General features: G+C 39.4%; 1 protein-coding gene across 1 annotated transcript in view; it reads right to left on the bottom strand.

The window, feature by feature from the left end:
• Positions 1–1,010: 1,010 nt before the first annotated feature.
• Positions 1,011–14,911, bottom strand: part of LOC149289889 (protein phosphatase 1 regulatory subunit 14C-like) — a 40,927-nt gene continuing 27,026 nt past the window's right edge. Inside the window, exons 2-4 of the mRNA XM_089490178.1 lie at positions 6,504–6,587; positions 4,740–4,772; positions 1,011–1,085 (exon numbers count right to left, since the gene is read on the bottom strand). Of these exons, the coding sequence (XP_089346304.1) occupies positions 1,011–1,085; positions 4,740–4,772; positions 6,504–6,587 (192 nt within the window). The remainder of the gene's footprint in view (positions 1,086–4,739; positions 4,773–6,503; positions 6,588–14,911) is intronic.

The following is a 14,911-nucleotide window of genomic DNA, read 5'->3' as shown; positions in this document are numbered from 1 at the left end:
TCTGGCATACAAGAGATTTTTCTAAATGATGTAATGACATGACAGCTTTAATATCCTGTAATTGTCTTCATTCTTTTCAATAAACTTATGAGATCAAATCGCAAGTCATAAAAACATTTAGGAGAGAGGCACAACTATGTTCAATTTTGGCCAAGCGTTAAAAATTAAAGAATCCACTATTGAGACTCTGGCTGGTTGGAAAGAAGATTTAAACTTACACAACCTCGAATTTTAAGTGGTATTAGTACTTTGAGATCATGGATAAAAAAAGGCATGTTTTCTATGAATGCACAGGGAATTCTAATTTATGCCATCGAACATGTTTTGCATAGAATGGAGAGCTATAAAAAACAATATCAAAGCCTAAAAATAATTTTATTGTATCTAAATTGTTTCTGGTGTGAAGATATGACTTCAATCCTATGTTTGCTCTTTTACTCTGGAAATACTACAGTTTAGGACTTCAAAGAAAAGAAAAAAAAAAATAAAGTCTAGTTAATGCCACTAGTAAATGTTGATGGATATGCAAACATGTCATTGTTATAACATAAGAAACTGAATTACAGTTTCATTATAAAAGTCCTGGTTCCTAGAAGGCATAAATGTGGCAGTCGTGGTATTGCCCACTCACGAATAACTTGAGCTTACGTTTCCATAATTATGTTATTTGTTAATAAATTACCCGAGATTTTTTTTATAAAGTTAAAAGTAATGGAAAGACCTCAGATATATGTATTTTTATGGTTTTATTATTTTTTTCTGTTTTCCAGTGTTCCCTTTGTATTGGCCCAACATTTGTTTAAAAAAAAAAAAAAGAATAAACTTTATTAACAACTACAATACAAATGAATATTCGGTTTTCGGAACTAGAGCACAAACCACCACCTTCCCTCCTATAAAATAGCAGATATGTTGAGTTCTTCAGAAAGACGGGTGAATATTTTCCTTAGACGGGTCTTGAAATCTTGATTTCATTGCTGTATTCCGTCTGAACAGCTACAGCTGATGCGTTATATATCCTTCTTCTGAGGGGGGCTTAGTTTCCTCATTCCTCTTATTCGTGATAATAGTTGATTTATAAATTCCTGGAGGAAAATGGGGGAAAAAATAAAAAAATGAAATGAAACCGATACATTGTACAGCACTACAGAATACGATGGCCCTCTATAAATCTAATACATTCCTCAATGTTTAACCATAGGATTCATACAAATTTAACACCATAGATGCCGTTGCGTCTGTGGGCAGAGGTTCTCTAGGGCACATCTTGTAATATCCCGAGGAGTAAAGGAACATTCCATTTCTAGATATACCCCAAACTGTCTATGTTTTCATCGTAACCATGTTTGCGTCATTGGTAAGATGAGGACACAGCTAAAAATGTTTCAGATCACTTCACTTTCACAGATAAAAACAAAATATTTTGACCTGAGCATAAAGGGTCAAGGGCAATCGATGGTACTGAACACAAGGCTATATCTTCCAGCACAGCAATCAAAAGCTAAGCTGAAGCAAAAACAAATTAAACAAAATGTACCAAAAATATTTAATATATGTAATTTGTATTGGTCTAAAATAATGTTAAAAACATTATGTTGAAATAATGGAATGGTTTCTTTAAAATTCTACTTTCTTTTAATCAAATACAGGGTTTTAACAATTTTTACCCCATTGTGCTCTTCATCTAAATCACTAGAGCAGCAGTTACTGAATTTAATAAAGACAGATTTCAACGTAACTGCAGTGAATCCCATTCACTTTTTTGTTTTGTTTGAATCAACACGGTATGAAAAGTACTGGATTATTTAAAGAATTTTTTTTATGAGTGAAGTACACTTTTCATACTGGTTTAAGGATGAATGATGTGAGGCAGTCATGGGATATTTCTGTTTCAATACAAGTTTCCAAGCAAGATTTAGCTTTGTGGTAGAACGTAATAAATACATACCATTTGTGAGCTAAATAAATTGAAACACTGTAATTGGCAGTTTACAATGTATCACAATACAGAATTTACATGTTAAGAACAGCCTCCCATCTGTTACATGCATCTGTAAATAGCAACATGGCTGTCATTTTACCCTCTGAAGGTACAGAAGAGGTTTGGTAGAATTAACATAGAAAACACTGTTACTGCAGCCAGATATTATTTGGGGTTTGAGGCAGCATTCACAAGAAACCTTGCATTTAATAATGACCAAGGTTGGTTTACAGAATTAACTATCGAGTCTGGCGTATTCATGTAGCTTGTACAAGAATCTAAATGAATGAAGGCTACATATGTTTTCCTAAAGTGAATCTCTATTTGATATATGTATGTTTAAATTCATTTTTAAAAGGTACGTTAGTGGAACCAAATACTAATAAACATATTGTTAACAAGTCCCTCAAGCATGTAAGAAGAGTTTCGAGAATCTTATTTGACGTTATTAAATTTGCACAAGATGAGATATGTCAATTCTCCGCTATTCCCATATCTATAGGTTACAAATGCACTGGTGAGTCTGTCCAAAAAGGTTGATATGATGATTCATCTATAAGAAGATTGTGTAAGTTTAATCTATGAGGGAACCTGGGGACAGATGCCAAGAGGCTCAAATCTATTCAAGTTTTCACAGGACACCGTGAGTCTGCATGGCCGTCCGTGTTATAGCAACATAAAAGTCTAATTTGTTTCTTACAATGTACAAACTAAGACAAAAATGACTAGCTCCTGGCAAGCAGTTGTTTAAACTCTCTCACTTAACTGTTCACTATGAATGACCAACACTAGAAAGTTTCTTCAGCAAGAAGGGCTAAGTTGGCCCTGTATAATGCATAATTTAATGTAAAAAAAAGTCACTGATTTAACTGTACATTGTACAAGCACACTGGGGCTGCACCTTCAAAATGAACAGCGAGGTTAAGGAGCTAAAACACAACTCTCCTGTTAACTCATTTTAGTGACTAGAGCTCTATGTGAAGGCTGTACAACAAGTTAAAAACAACATGGCAGTTCCTCTTTCAGGATAACATTGTTATCTATAACACAAGACTGGTTTTCTTACTATGACTTCAACCCATGCGGCAAGGCTTTGTGTAGCCATTTCACATTCCACAATTATAAATAGAACTCTGTGATAGCACAAGTGGTTTTCTTATGTGCCCGGCCTGTGCTCTAAAAATGTGCGGCCACGGGATAGGACATTAAAAATAAAGCCTGCAATACAAACAAGTAGCCTGTACACTAATTTGAACGTGTATATCAGCCTATATCATGAAACGAAACAAGAAAATATATGGCTATCACATGGTAATTCTTTCACTATTTCACTGGCTTCAGATAAAACTAATTCAATCACTTCTTTGTGTGATTTTGTTCTATTTTCCCCTAGATGTCCATGTATGGTGTTCTATTTTTCTAATGGACCTCTGTGTAAGTAAATTAAATTCCCCACGGGAGTAAGTTTGTCTTTTTTTTTTCCCCTAGGAACTCTATAAAAATATTATCACACTATGACACCATTACCTCCAATCAACCTATGTTAAAAAAAAAAAACAGAAAAAAGAGTTATAACACATTATACGCATGTTTATAGGGATTGTGTGTATGGGTTTAATAAAACCGTTTTCATAAAGAAAACCTGTTTCATTGGGTTCTTTAAAAAACTAAAAAAAAAAAAATGTAATTCTGTTGCACTCGCACCAATCAGTGTTAAACATATTATAGGTTGTAAAACTACACGTCATGTAGAGACTATATACAGAAGTGCCTTTTAGAATTATTTTAATTCTATATTTACATTGTTCGCTTGTAAAGACATGAAATTACAGTAGTCACAAAGACGCGAAGAGGATGCACTATTTTAAGCAATTAGCTAAAATTGCCTGAAAGCAGAAGCTATTCGTATCATGACATGTGAAGGGAATTTTATTCATAAAAATCAGAAGTGAGAATGGGCTGTAGTTTATCCTCACCTTACATTGTTAACAAAAGGAAAATTAGGGCTTTGGCTTTTTTTGGAAATACAATCTAAAAACTGTCACATCTGGGATAAAACCATAGCTGAATCCAATACACGCATTTTAATATCTGCACAGTAAAAGCTACCAACTTTGTATCAATGTGAAGAAAAAAAAAAACTATATTTATCTAAGACACCCAAGCTCATCACACTTATAATGATCTAAATTATCTAATGTTACATACTCCTAGGGTAAGATAACTGGCAGTTTTTAAGCAGCTGAAATTCAGCTACCGGCACCTTAAGCACTATGCTTGTCACTGTTTTTCCATTTTATTAGTAATTTTTTTTGTGTCATTTTCAAAAACACGGAATGGGAGAATAAAGGAAAGAGATTTAAATTAAAAGCTCAACCACTCTCCTACCAATGGTGGTGCTATACAATACAGAGCCTTATAAACACAAACCGTCCTTAAGCTTTTCTAGTATTGAGTAGCTTATGATGTCATGGTACTTTTAGGTTTCCTTCAGAGGAGAAACCTTGAGAATTCCTGTGAACTTCTACTGCCTCACCTTCACACATAGAGATAAACATTTTCCATGAACTAAACATTTTTTTTTTTTTTTTTTATTCTGCATACAAATAATATAACTCCGTGTGCATTAGTGTTTTAATTTCAAGATTTTTGCTTCCCTTGCTCGATCACAGGTTGAGAAATCCTCAGATGAACAATTCTAGCAATTGAGGATGCAGTTTACATTTTCAGGTGGTAGCCAAACTAAAAACCCACTTACCTCTGTGGGTTTGTAGCAGTCTACTAAAGATTCCTAAAAAAAAAAAAAGAAATATGATGAACAGATGCTGGAGAAAATAACTTTAAATGAGCATTTGTTAAGTACATTTAAAGTTAATTGTAATAAATATATATAGCTACATTACCCCTGGAGTGTATTTGTTATTACAAATCAGCATTAGAGCTCAACAGATATACAAAAGATGCACATGTGTGTCTCTCCTATAAGGCAGATCTGTCACTTTTCCAAAACCCTACACTTCATATTTCTACTCATCAAATGATCCCACATTGTGTGTATACCATGGGGATTAGTATTTTTCTTCCCTCTTAAGACCCACACAACTAATCCTCCCAATAGCGATGGCATTACGGTTACATTTTAATTGGTTCAGGCAACATCTGTAAGGGGGGGTAAGGAGAAGGGAGAGAACTTAAGGAAAGCCGTCAGATCATTCTGGCAATGTCTCTTTGACACAGAGCTTCTATGATCTTAAAGAAAAGGCTGTGACAATTCTCCTATTAGGCCCCTTTAAGGGCCTAATAGGAACCACAAAAATATTTTGTCTTGTTTTTAGAATGGTAACTGATAATTATATGGATAAGGGAAACAGTAATGTGTCTAAGACCATGTCCAAAGTGCATTGAAGGAATGTAGACATGCATGGGTTGGCATAATGTTATCCTGAAGACCAGTTAAGCTGGAGTTTCTTATCAAATTCTATACAGTTATGATTAGAATACACCTCTCAATGTGGTCAGAATTTAGTTTTGAGCAAAAGATGATAGTGTGTAGCTGTTACTGTATGTAAATGTATGTTAGCGTAGGGCAAGGCTCACCAAAACCCCAGGCACCAGGTTTGGGAATACATGAAAATAAAAACATGATTCGAGGAAAAAAAATTGGGCTGTCTCCTAGATCCAAACCAAATTTGTCAACAGCTGTGGACATAATTGGTCAGTGCATACCTCTCAAGTGTTCAAACCAAATTTGTGGCCCCCTGGTATATAGTAAAGTTTCAGTACCGTATAGAACTGGATTTTGTTTCACATTATTCCAGTAAGCTTGTTGATCTGCATGTTTGGAAGTCTTCATTGTAAAATGTCATGTGACACATTCAAAATATGACAATGAATGGATTCTTTACGACAATGCTTTAGGGCAGAGCCCTGCTAATGTTTATGCAGTCTTTCTCCATAGACTTTTAGCCAGCAGGTCCCCTGGTTAATTAAGACAGACCTTCTATGGTTTACTGCAACGCAGTATAACCAGGCTTCACAAATGTCAGGAACCAGGTAGGAGCCTATACTGGCCCTCAGATTGATCCAGCTTGCTCCTAACCACTACATAAATTTATACAACCTATGACATACATCAAGTGTGTCGATCTAAAAGGATGGGCCCGCAATGGTGGGAGCTTCCATTTAAGTTTAACTTTAGTGACTAAACAACCTTATTAACATATCTATTGTAGGCTACCTGGAGCTTTCCCTTTTCCGGTGGACTCACTCTGTGGGCATATGTGTTCGTGGGGGAAGGCTAGACCCAAACAGGATTTAGTGGGATGAACTCTGAGGGAAACAAGTGAAAGTGGGCATGGCAAACCCCCACTCCCCTGCCCAGAGAAAGAAGAAAGTTACTCTAAAACCTGGATAAAGCCCTGCGACTTTGGGCCAAACCCTGAAAATCCACATCTTATAAATTGTTACAATAAGAAAACAGAATTGCAGATATAGCAGCAGATGTTAACAGCGGAATATTTACCTGTAATTTAAGAACTCTTTCTTCCTCACTAGACGTCTCTAAAAGATCATCAATGTCTATTTCAACTTCTGGCATTTCTTCTTCCTAAAGGAAAAACAAAACAATTATTAAAAAAATACCTACAACAAATTACTAAATGGAGAAATAGTGGTTAGCAGGATAAAGTGGCTACACAGTGGATTAGATGTGTAAAGGTCAATCACACCTCCACGTAACCCCCCCTAAGATACAAACAACTTATTCTGAAGATTTCACTTTCTTCCATCACAGATTCATCTACAGAATGAAGGTAGAAAGCAAGAGAATGTCTAGTTCAAAGTTCCAACTACACTTTTGCACGTGTAGGTCAATTTTCCAAACACTAATAATTAATAATCTTTATTTACCAAGTGCCAACACATTCTGCGGCCCCATACAGTTTATATATAGAGTGGTTAAGTACGTAACAGAAAAACTTTCATATAAATGCCTATCAAGAATGGTATGCTTATGAGGACTCACATTCTAAAAATTAACCTTTATGTTTAAAATCTTGGAGGAGGTGTGCTCAATAAGAGTCTGCAATTTTGTTTTCCATTAGAAAAATTTTTTACACTCAAACATACAGCTTCCTTAGGGTCATATCCTGCTTGCATTTATGGAACCTGCACTGTACACTGGAGTGCAGTCAAGCTGGACTGGAGTGTTCCCAGTCCCACAAAGTTGAAAGCATACAATCGTCTAAAACGTCTTTGTATGCTGTAGCATTAACATTGCTCTTTACTTCAACAAAGGGACCTAGCCCAACGCCTGAAGAACAGCCCCAGACCATTATCCTTCTTCCACACACGTTTATAGGCACTATGCATTCCATTAGGTAGCGTTCTCCTGGCATCCGCCAAACCCACGTTCGTCCAACAGGCTTGGTGAAGCTTGATTGATCACCCCAGAGAACACATTTCAACTGCTCCAGAGTCCCGCTGTGGTGTTTTACACCACTCGACGCAACGTTTGGTATCACTACTGCCCATAGTGATCTTCGCCTTGTGTGCAGCTGGTCAGCAATGCAAACCCATTTCGTGAAGCTCCTGACACACAGAGCTTGTGCTGATGTTGCTTTCAGAGGCAGTTTGGAACTGTAGTCAGTGATGCCAAAGAGGACAGATAATTTTTTTACGCACTACGCTCTTCAGCACTCGGCAGTTTTGCTCTGTGAATGTGCATGGTCTACATATTTGTGGCTGAGCTACTAGACATTTCCAGTTCACAATAATAGCACTTACAGTGGACCAGGGCAGACACTTTACAGACTGACTTGTGGCAAAATAGGCTTCCTATGACACTGCCATGTTTAAAGTCACTGAGCTCTTTGGTATGACCCAGTCTACTGACAGTTTTTGTCTGTGGAGATGGCTGCCTATGTGCTTGATTTTATACACCTGTTTTTTTTTTTATATATATTACCCAACCCGGTGCCTGGAGTTTGGCGAGCCTTGCCATACACTAAAATACATTTCTACACAGTAACAGATACAAGCTATCATCTTATGCTCAAAACTAAATTCTGTCCACACCGAGAGGTGTATACTAACCATAAGCGTATATAATTTGACAGCAGATAAGAACCTCCAACGTAACTGGTCTTCAGGATAACCTTATGCCAACCCATGCATGTTTACATTCCCTCAATGCACTTTTGGCATGGTCCCAGACACATCACCGTCTCCCTTATCCATATAATTATCAGTTACCATTCTAAAAACAAGAAAAAAAAACAAACATTGGGTATGGCTGAAACACCTAAATTTAATAATGAGGGGTGTCCCAATACTTTTGTCCACATAGTATTCTCTTCACATATTAATGACCAGAACATGTATAGTGTTCAATATGTGTAATTACCTTCCGTGAGTTTATTCATCTCATAGAGAGCAGGGCATCACTTTACCTCTCCCGGCCAGCAATATGTGAAAATTATCTGTGTTCTGGAAGACATCCTATGCTAAGCCGACAACCTGGATCCTTTTAGGGTAAACCTGGCAAGAGCTGAATTTGAATAATTATCTTTCCCTGTAACCCAGCTAGAGACTCTTCTGTGTTTATCAGCATGCACTAGACTTTAATGGCAGGAGGCATCAATAAACACATTATAAGATATTGAGCGATGGCCTAATGTCTGGCATCTTGTTGTTTCAGAAAGCTAGCCCCTGCATGCGTAGTGGGTTGGTTACTTCTCAAATAATTTAATTTATTAAGCTTAATTCTTTTCTGTCCAAAAGAATATATGCCGGACTTTCTAAACCTTATAAAATGGTTGGATGAAAAAGAATAAGCTTCACCTGTCACTGTAGATATTGTACATTTCCAGCAATAAGATATGAAAAGGCATTGTTACACACAAAAAATTCAACTATTGGGCCAAAATCATGATCAACTAATGCAACATATCCTTTAAAATATTTAAGACTCCTGACATATTTCAAACGTGAGCACCAGTTTTAAGCCCATTAGTACAAAACATACATTTTCAAGCCTATTGTACAAAATCTATACAGTAGTGATAAGTTTTCAGTAAGAAAAAAGATTTAATAAAAGAATTCTTAAGCGGGCCTACGTCAATGTAGATCAGCTACAAATTCAAAAAACCGTAGGAGAGCAGGCAGCCAGAAAGGGAGAATGGCGTGTGTAACATGGACAATGAAGTTATTCATTCGGCTAACAGCAAAACTGAAGGGCTGAATTTGACTGTAATGTTACAAGATTAGAGAAAAATGCCACAAGAAACAACACTGGCCTTCACATCGCAAAATTTTATATGTCTCAGGATGCCTGGAGCGTACATTTGGATATGGAATATGTGGGGAATAATCAGCCAAAAGTTACATATTCTAAACATAAGCTAGTCTGCTGTAAAGCAAAAGGAAATCCAAACATCTAACATGTAGGATAATTATAGGCACTGCTTGACGTCACAGAGGCAGCATTTGTTCACATGGATTCACGTTGTGCTGAAAATTACAACAGAGCAGACCAAACGCTGCATGCTAGATAGAGGCAATTCATCTCCTCTAGGGAAGATAATAAATAGCATTGTGTCCAGGGAAACACATGGCATTCTATTTTTAACATCTATTTAGGTAAACCGTCCAGTTATTTTTTTCCTCCAATATTATGAAATAAATCATAATTTCTAGATTGTAAACTTGCGAGGACCATCTTTTATATAGTGTATCGTTTCGCCTTAATGTGTCAATTCTAGTTTTCAATGTATGATCTGTAAGTGGTAATGGTAAACTCAATAAAAGAGTTAAAAAGGAGCCTGAACGGGTTTCTTGAAAGCAATAATATTACAAGTTATGGATATTAGATTAATAGGGACAGAACGTTGATCCACGGATTTATTCTGATTGCCATATTTGGAGTCGGGAAGGAATTTTCCCCCTGGTATGGGGCAATTGGCATCTGCTTCATAAGGGTTTTTTTGCCTTCCTCTGGATCAACACAGTAGGCACACAATATGTATAAAGGTTGAACTTGATGGACTTTGGTCTTTTTTCAACCTTAAAGACAGCAGATCTTATTTCCTAAATCTGAAATGCTGATAAGACGTGTTGGTTCAGCCATTTTCCAGACCCAGCAGGGCAATTATGGCCATTATTAAACTGAGTATATCAGGTGCAAGAAGCACCGGTAAGTTTAGGGGGGGGGCATAGCGCAGGAGGATCCAGGTCCCCTGCATCCGAGTCCCCGGTAAGTTGGGGGGGGGGGCATACACAGGAGGATCCAGGGGATCTGGATCTTAGTCTCATAGTCAGACCTATTTGAGGTCTGATTATAAGACGACCCCGATTATAAGACGAGGGGTATTTTTCCGAGCATTTGCTCTGGAAAAAACCTTGTCTTATAATCGAGCAAATATGGTATTAAGCTTCCTTAAGGTGTATTCACTAAAAAAGGGAGTTAACTCCCAGACTTCACTATACATTATGAAAGGTCATCTCTTACTTATTGGGTAGTTAGATGAGTGTGCCAACTATCAATGAACCCTCTTTGATATGCCTATGCATTATACAGGCACAAAAAAAACAAACAAAAAAAAAAACATTAACATGGTGGCCATTTAGAAACTTTAAATCTAACTGTTATGCAAGCTCCTATGGATAAACTAACAAAAAAAGCCGATTCTTTTTTGTTCTCTCTCTGCTGGTTTCTCCATCAAACACATCATTGTGTCCATAATGTTTCAGAAAAGTAATGGAAAATGAAGTTTGATATTACCGTATTTGCTCGATTATAAGACAAGGTTTTTTTCAGCAAATGCTCTGAAAAATACCCCTCGTCTTCTAATCGGGGTCGTCTTCTAATCAGACCTCAAATAGAGGTCTGATTATGAGACTAAGATCCAGTTCCCCCGCACCGCTGCAGGGGACCTGGATCCTCCTGTCTCCCCCCCCCCCACACACACTTACCGGTGCTTCCTGCTCTATTGCCGGGGCAGAGGGTTGACGTCTACGCGATCCGCGTACACAACGTCCGCTGCAGCCGGAAGGAGGTGTGGCTAGCAGCGGGGGTTGTCTGCGTACGTCGCGCATACCTTCCCCGACTGTCAGAGATCAGAGTTCCCCGCGGGGAATTCTGATCTCTGACAGCCGGGAAAGGTATGTGCGACAGACGCAGACAAACCCCCGCTGCCAACTCCACCTCCTTCCGGCTGCAGCGGAAGGAGACGTCAACCCGCTGCACCGGCAATACAGCAGGAAATTGGCATATAGGGAGGTATAAGGCATTTCAGGAGGCAGAGTGGCGTTAAGGGGGCATTTAATAGAGCACTCTGCCTCCTGAAATGCCTTATACCTCCCTATATGCCACTCTGCCCCATAATATGCTAGGGCTGAACGATTTTCATTATCGATTAATCAAATCGATTTTTAACGATTATACAAATTATAATCCGACCTCAAACAGAGATCGGATTATAACACTAGAATCCAGATCCCCCGCAACGCTGCAGGGGACCTGGATTCCCCTCACTGTCGGCCGGTCTCTCACTTCCGTCTCTCTCCCCCCTCCCATACATCACTCTGCCTCTCTACCCGGCTCCGTTACTGACTTCATAGAAGCCTCAGCGTAAGTGAAGGGCAGTAACGGAGGCTGTCTGTGCGCATCGTTTCGACCCCCACCGGCGGACAGAGGATCATCGCACAGACAGCCTCCGTTACTCACCTTCACTTACGCTGAGGCTTCTATGAAGCTGCAGTGAAAGTTCCTGTCAGTAACGGAGCCGGGTAGAGAGGCAGAGCGGTGTATGGGAGGGGGGAGGAGTCAGAGGGGTGTATGGGAGCCACCCTCCCATACACCACTCTGGCTCCTCCCCCTCCCATACGGCACTCTGCCTCCCCACCCGGGTCCCTGGTGTCTTGTGAACCTCCGTGGCTGACAGGAGGCAGAGTGGAGTATGGGAGGGGGGAGGAGGCAAAGGGATGTATGGGAGGGGGAGGAGCCAGAGTGGAGTATGGGAGGGGGCAAAGTGGTATATGGGAGGGGGAGGAGGCAAAGTGATGTATGGGAGGGGGAGGAGGCAGAGTGGTGTATGTGAGGGGGAGGAGCCAAAGTGATGTATGGGGGGAGGAACCAGAGTGGTGTATGGGAGGGGGGAGGAGCCAGAGTGGTGTATGGGTGAGTTATAGTGGTGTATGGGGGGTATTATGAATTTCAGGGCATATAGGGGTTATAAGGCATATCGATATTAGGCATATCAGGGGGGCATAAAACATATCTGGGGGTAAAAGGTATATCAGGGGGTTCAGTGGCATATAGGTGGTATAAGGCATATCGATATTAGGCATATCAGGGGGGCATAAAACATATCTGGGGGTAAAAGGTATATCAGGGGGCTTAGTTGCATATCACTGGCATATAAGAGGTATAAGGCATATATGGGGGCATTGTGGCAAGCTGGGGGTCAGATGTGCATAACCGGGGGCAGTTTAAACAAGGCTTTTTTCTCATAGTTTTTATTAAATATGAAAAATAGTTAACATATGAATTAATATTTACTAATAACTGTATTAAAACCTAGTTTGAGAAACACTGTGTTTGGGTTCTTGTAGCTTTTATTATTATGTCAGTAAAATAAGAAGGTGAATAGAGAGTCCATTGTGATAAAGAGATGAAAGTGTAAATTGTACGTTTTTTATTACATTATTTTAAATTGAAAATTTTTTAAATTTTTTTTATCCGATTAATCGATAAAATAATCGGCCAACTAATCGATTATTAAAATAATCGTTAGTTGCAGCCCTATAATATGCCTTTTAACCCCCTAAATGCCAGAGTGGCATATAGGGGTATGAGGCATTTCTGGAGGCAGAGTGCTCTATACAATGCCTTTTAACTCCCTTAATGCCACTCTGCCTCCTGGAATCCCTTATACCTCCCTATATGCCACTCTGCCCCATAATATGCATTTTAACCCCCTAAATGCCAGAATGGGATATAGGGGTATAAGGCATTTCTGGAGGCAGAGCGGCACATAGGGGGTCAAAAAGCATACCATGGGGCACAGTGGCATATAGAGGGTTAAAAGGCATATCATGGGCCACAGTGCCATATTGGTGTGGCAAGCCTGGGGGCAGATGTGTGTAACTCGGGGACAGGTTGGAAAATACAAGGAAATAAAAACAAAAAAAATATTTTTCTCAATCATAGCTTTTATTAAAAAAAATAGTTTACATGAATTAACATTTACTGGTAAAACTTTTTTCCTTTAGGGTCGTCTTATATTCAGGCTTTTTCTTTTTTCCCCTAAGTTAATATTCAGATTTTGGGGGGTCGTCTTATAATCAGGGTCATCTTATAATCAAGCAAATATGGTACTTAAAAGTATATTTACAGGATAATTCCCACCAGCCAAAATAACATTTATGGTAGGGGTTTGTTTTTTTTTGAGAAAGTGTTTAGTGTACATAAAAAGGTTTCACACACAAATTTACTAGAACACATTCAATTTGCAATTTATGAAAAGGTGTAGATATTAACGTAATTTAAATTAGCTTGGAGGCTTCATGGTGTGAAGTTCTGTATTCCATCTGGCAGAACAGGGTAATCTGGACATGCAGGAATGTCAGTGAGATTACCAGACGGATCAGTGTAACACAGCAAAACAAACCACCCGTTGATCAATGAGGTCTGTGCAAATGTAAGATAAGAATTCAGCAATATAAATAATTTGCCACCACATTTCCACACTAGGAGGTTCATTTATCAAATATTTCTTAACAAAGTAGTAGAAACACAAGTTTGTATTTATGTTTTTTTTTTATTATTATTCATTATTATTATTGTTGGTAGTGGACTTGTTTCAGTGCTTCCAGTAAAATAAACTGGTCCGTTATGGTCCTGACATTTAATTAGCTACATCTCTACAGAAGTTGAAAGCATATGATCAAGCGGGAAGGCACATAACTCTTTGACACATACACTTGCAGGGACCCACTGCAGAGTGAGCCTTTTTTGACTCTCTATATTTGTAGGACTGCTCCAATGTCCTTTAATTGCACCATTCTTCAAGGCTCTTCACACAGAGGCATAGTTTAAGAAGCTTACTGACATAACTGTCGACAGTTGTGAATTAGTTTGCATGCGTGTCAGGTATGTGGAGCTCCTAACGCTTAACCACCCTTAGCACAGCCCTACAATGCTTACACACTCCTTCGTGTTTGTGGGGCAGCCCTGTGTGCCCTCTCCTCTGCAAGGAGGCACCCCAAACTACTCTTGCCTTGGGCCCTTGGAATCCTGAGGAAAGCACTGCTGATGTGCCCATTGCTAGGTGGAATAGAAACATGCCTGACAGCTTTTATATGGCAATGACATTGGTGGTGCTTAGTGGTGTATTCTAAGGACAATAAAGGCGATATCTCAATGATGACTTTTTGGCAACACACCTGCCAAAAGTCCTGAATCTCCAGGGGGGGCTTTTTGGGTCTTGTTCAGTCCCCTTCTGGCACGTGGCCAGGTTGCCGACTGACAGGGCCGGAGTTTGGAGTGTGTAGGAGGAGAGGGGGGCGCCGAGCGGTTACTGAAAAAATTTTCATGAGTGACTGCTCGGTGCCCCTCTCTCTCTACACACCCCAAATGCTGGCCCTGTCAGTCGGCAACCTGGCCGCGTTTCCTCTGCTCCCTGCCTCGGTGCTGCCCTGACTGCAGCGGTGGGAGTGCAAGGCCTCTATCTTGGTCATGGGGCTGGTGTTTCATGTCGAGCACCGGAATATGACGACATCACATTCAGGCGCTCAGCAGTGAACACCTTGGCATAGCAGCGACACAGAGGTCTTGTGCTGCCACCGCAGGACTTCAGCAGGGTAAGTGAACTACAAAGGGAGGGGGATAGGTAGTGAGAAGGGGATAGTAAAAATATTGAAATAAATAGT

Source organism: Sceloporus occidentalis, unplaced genomic scaffold (genome assembly GCF_023333645.1).
Source record: "Sceloporus occidentalis isolate IW3139 unplaced genomic scaffold, rSceOcc1.0.p SCAF_42, whole genome shotgun sequence".
Taxonomy (NCBI): Eukaryota; Metazoa; Chordata; class Lepidosauria; order Squamata; family Phrynosomatidae; genus Sceloporus; species Sceloporus occidentalis.
Note: the sequence above shows the minus strand (reverse complement) of the source record. Positions and strands in the feature narration are given on the sequence as shown.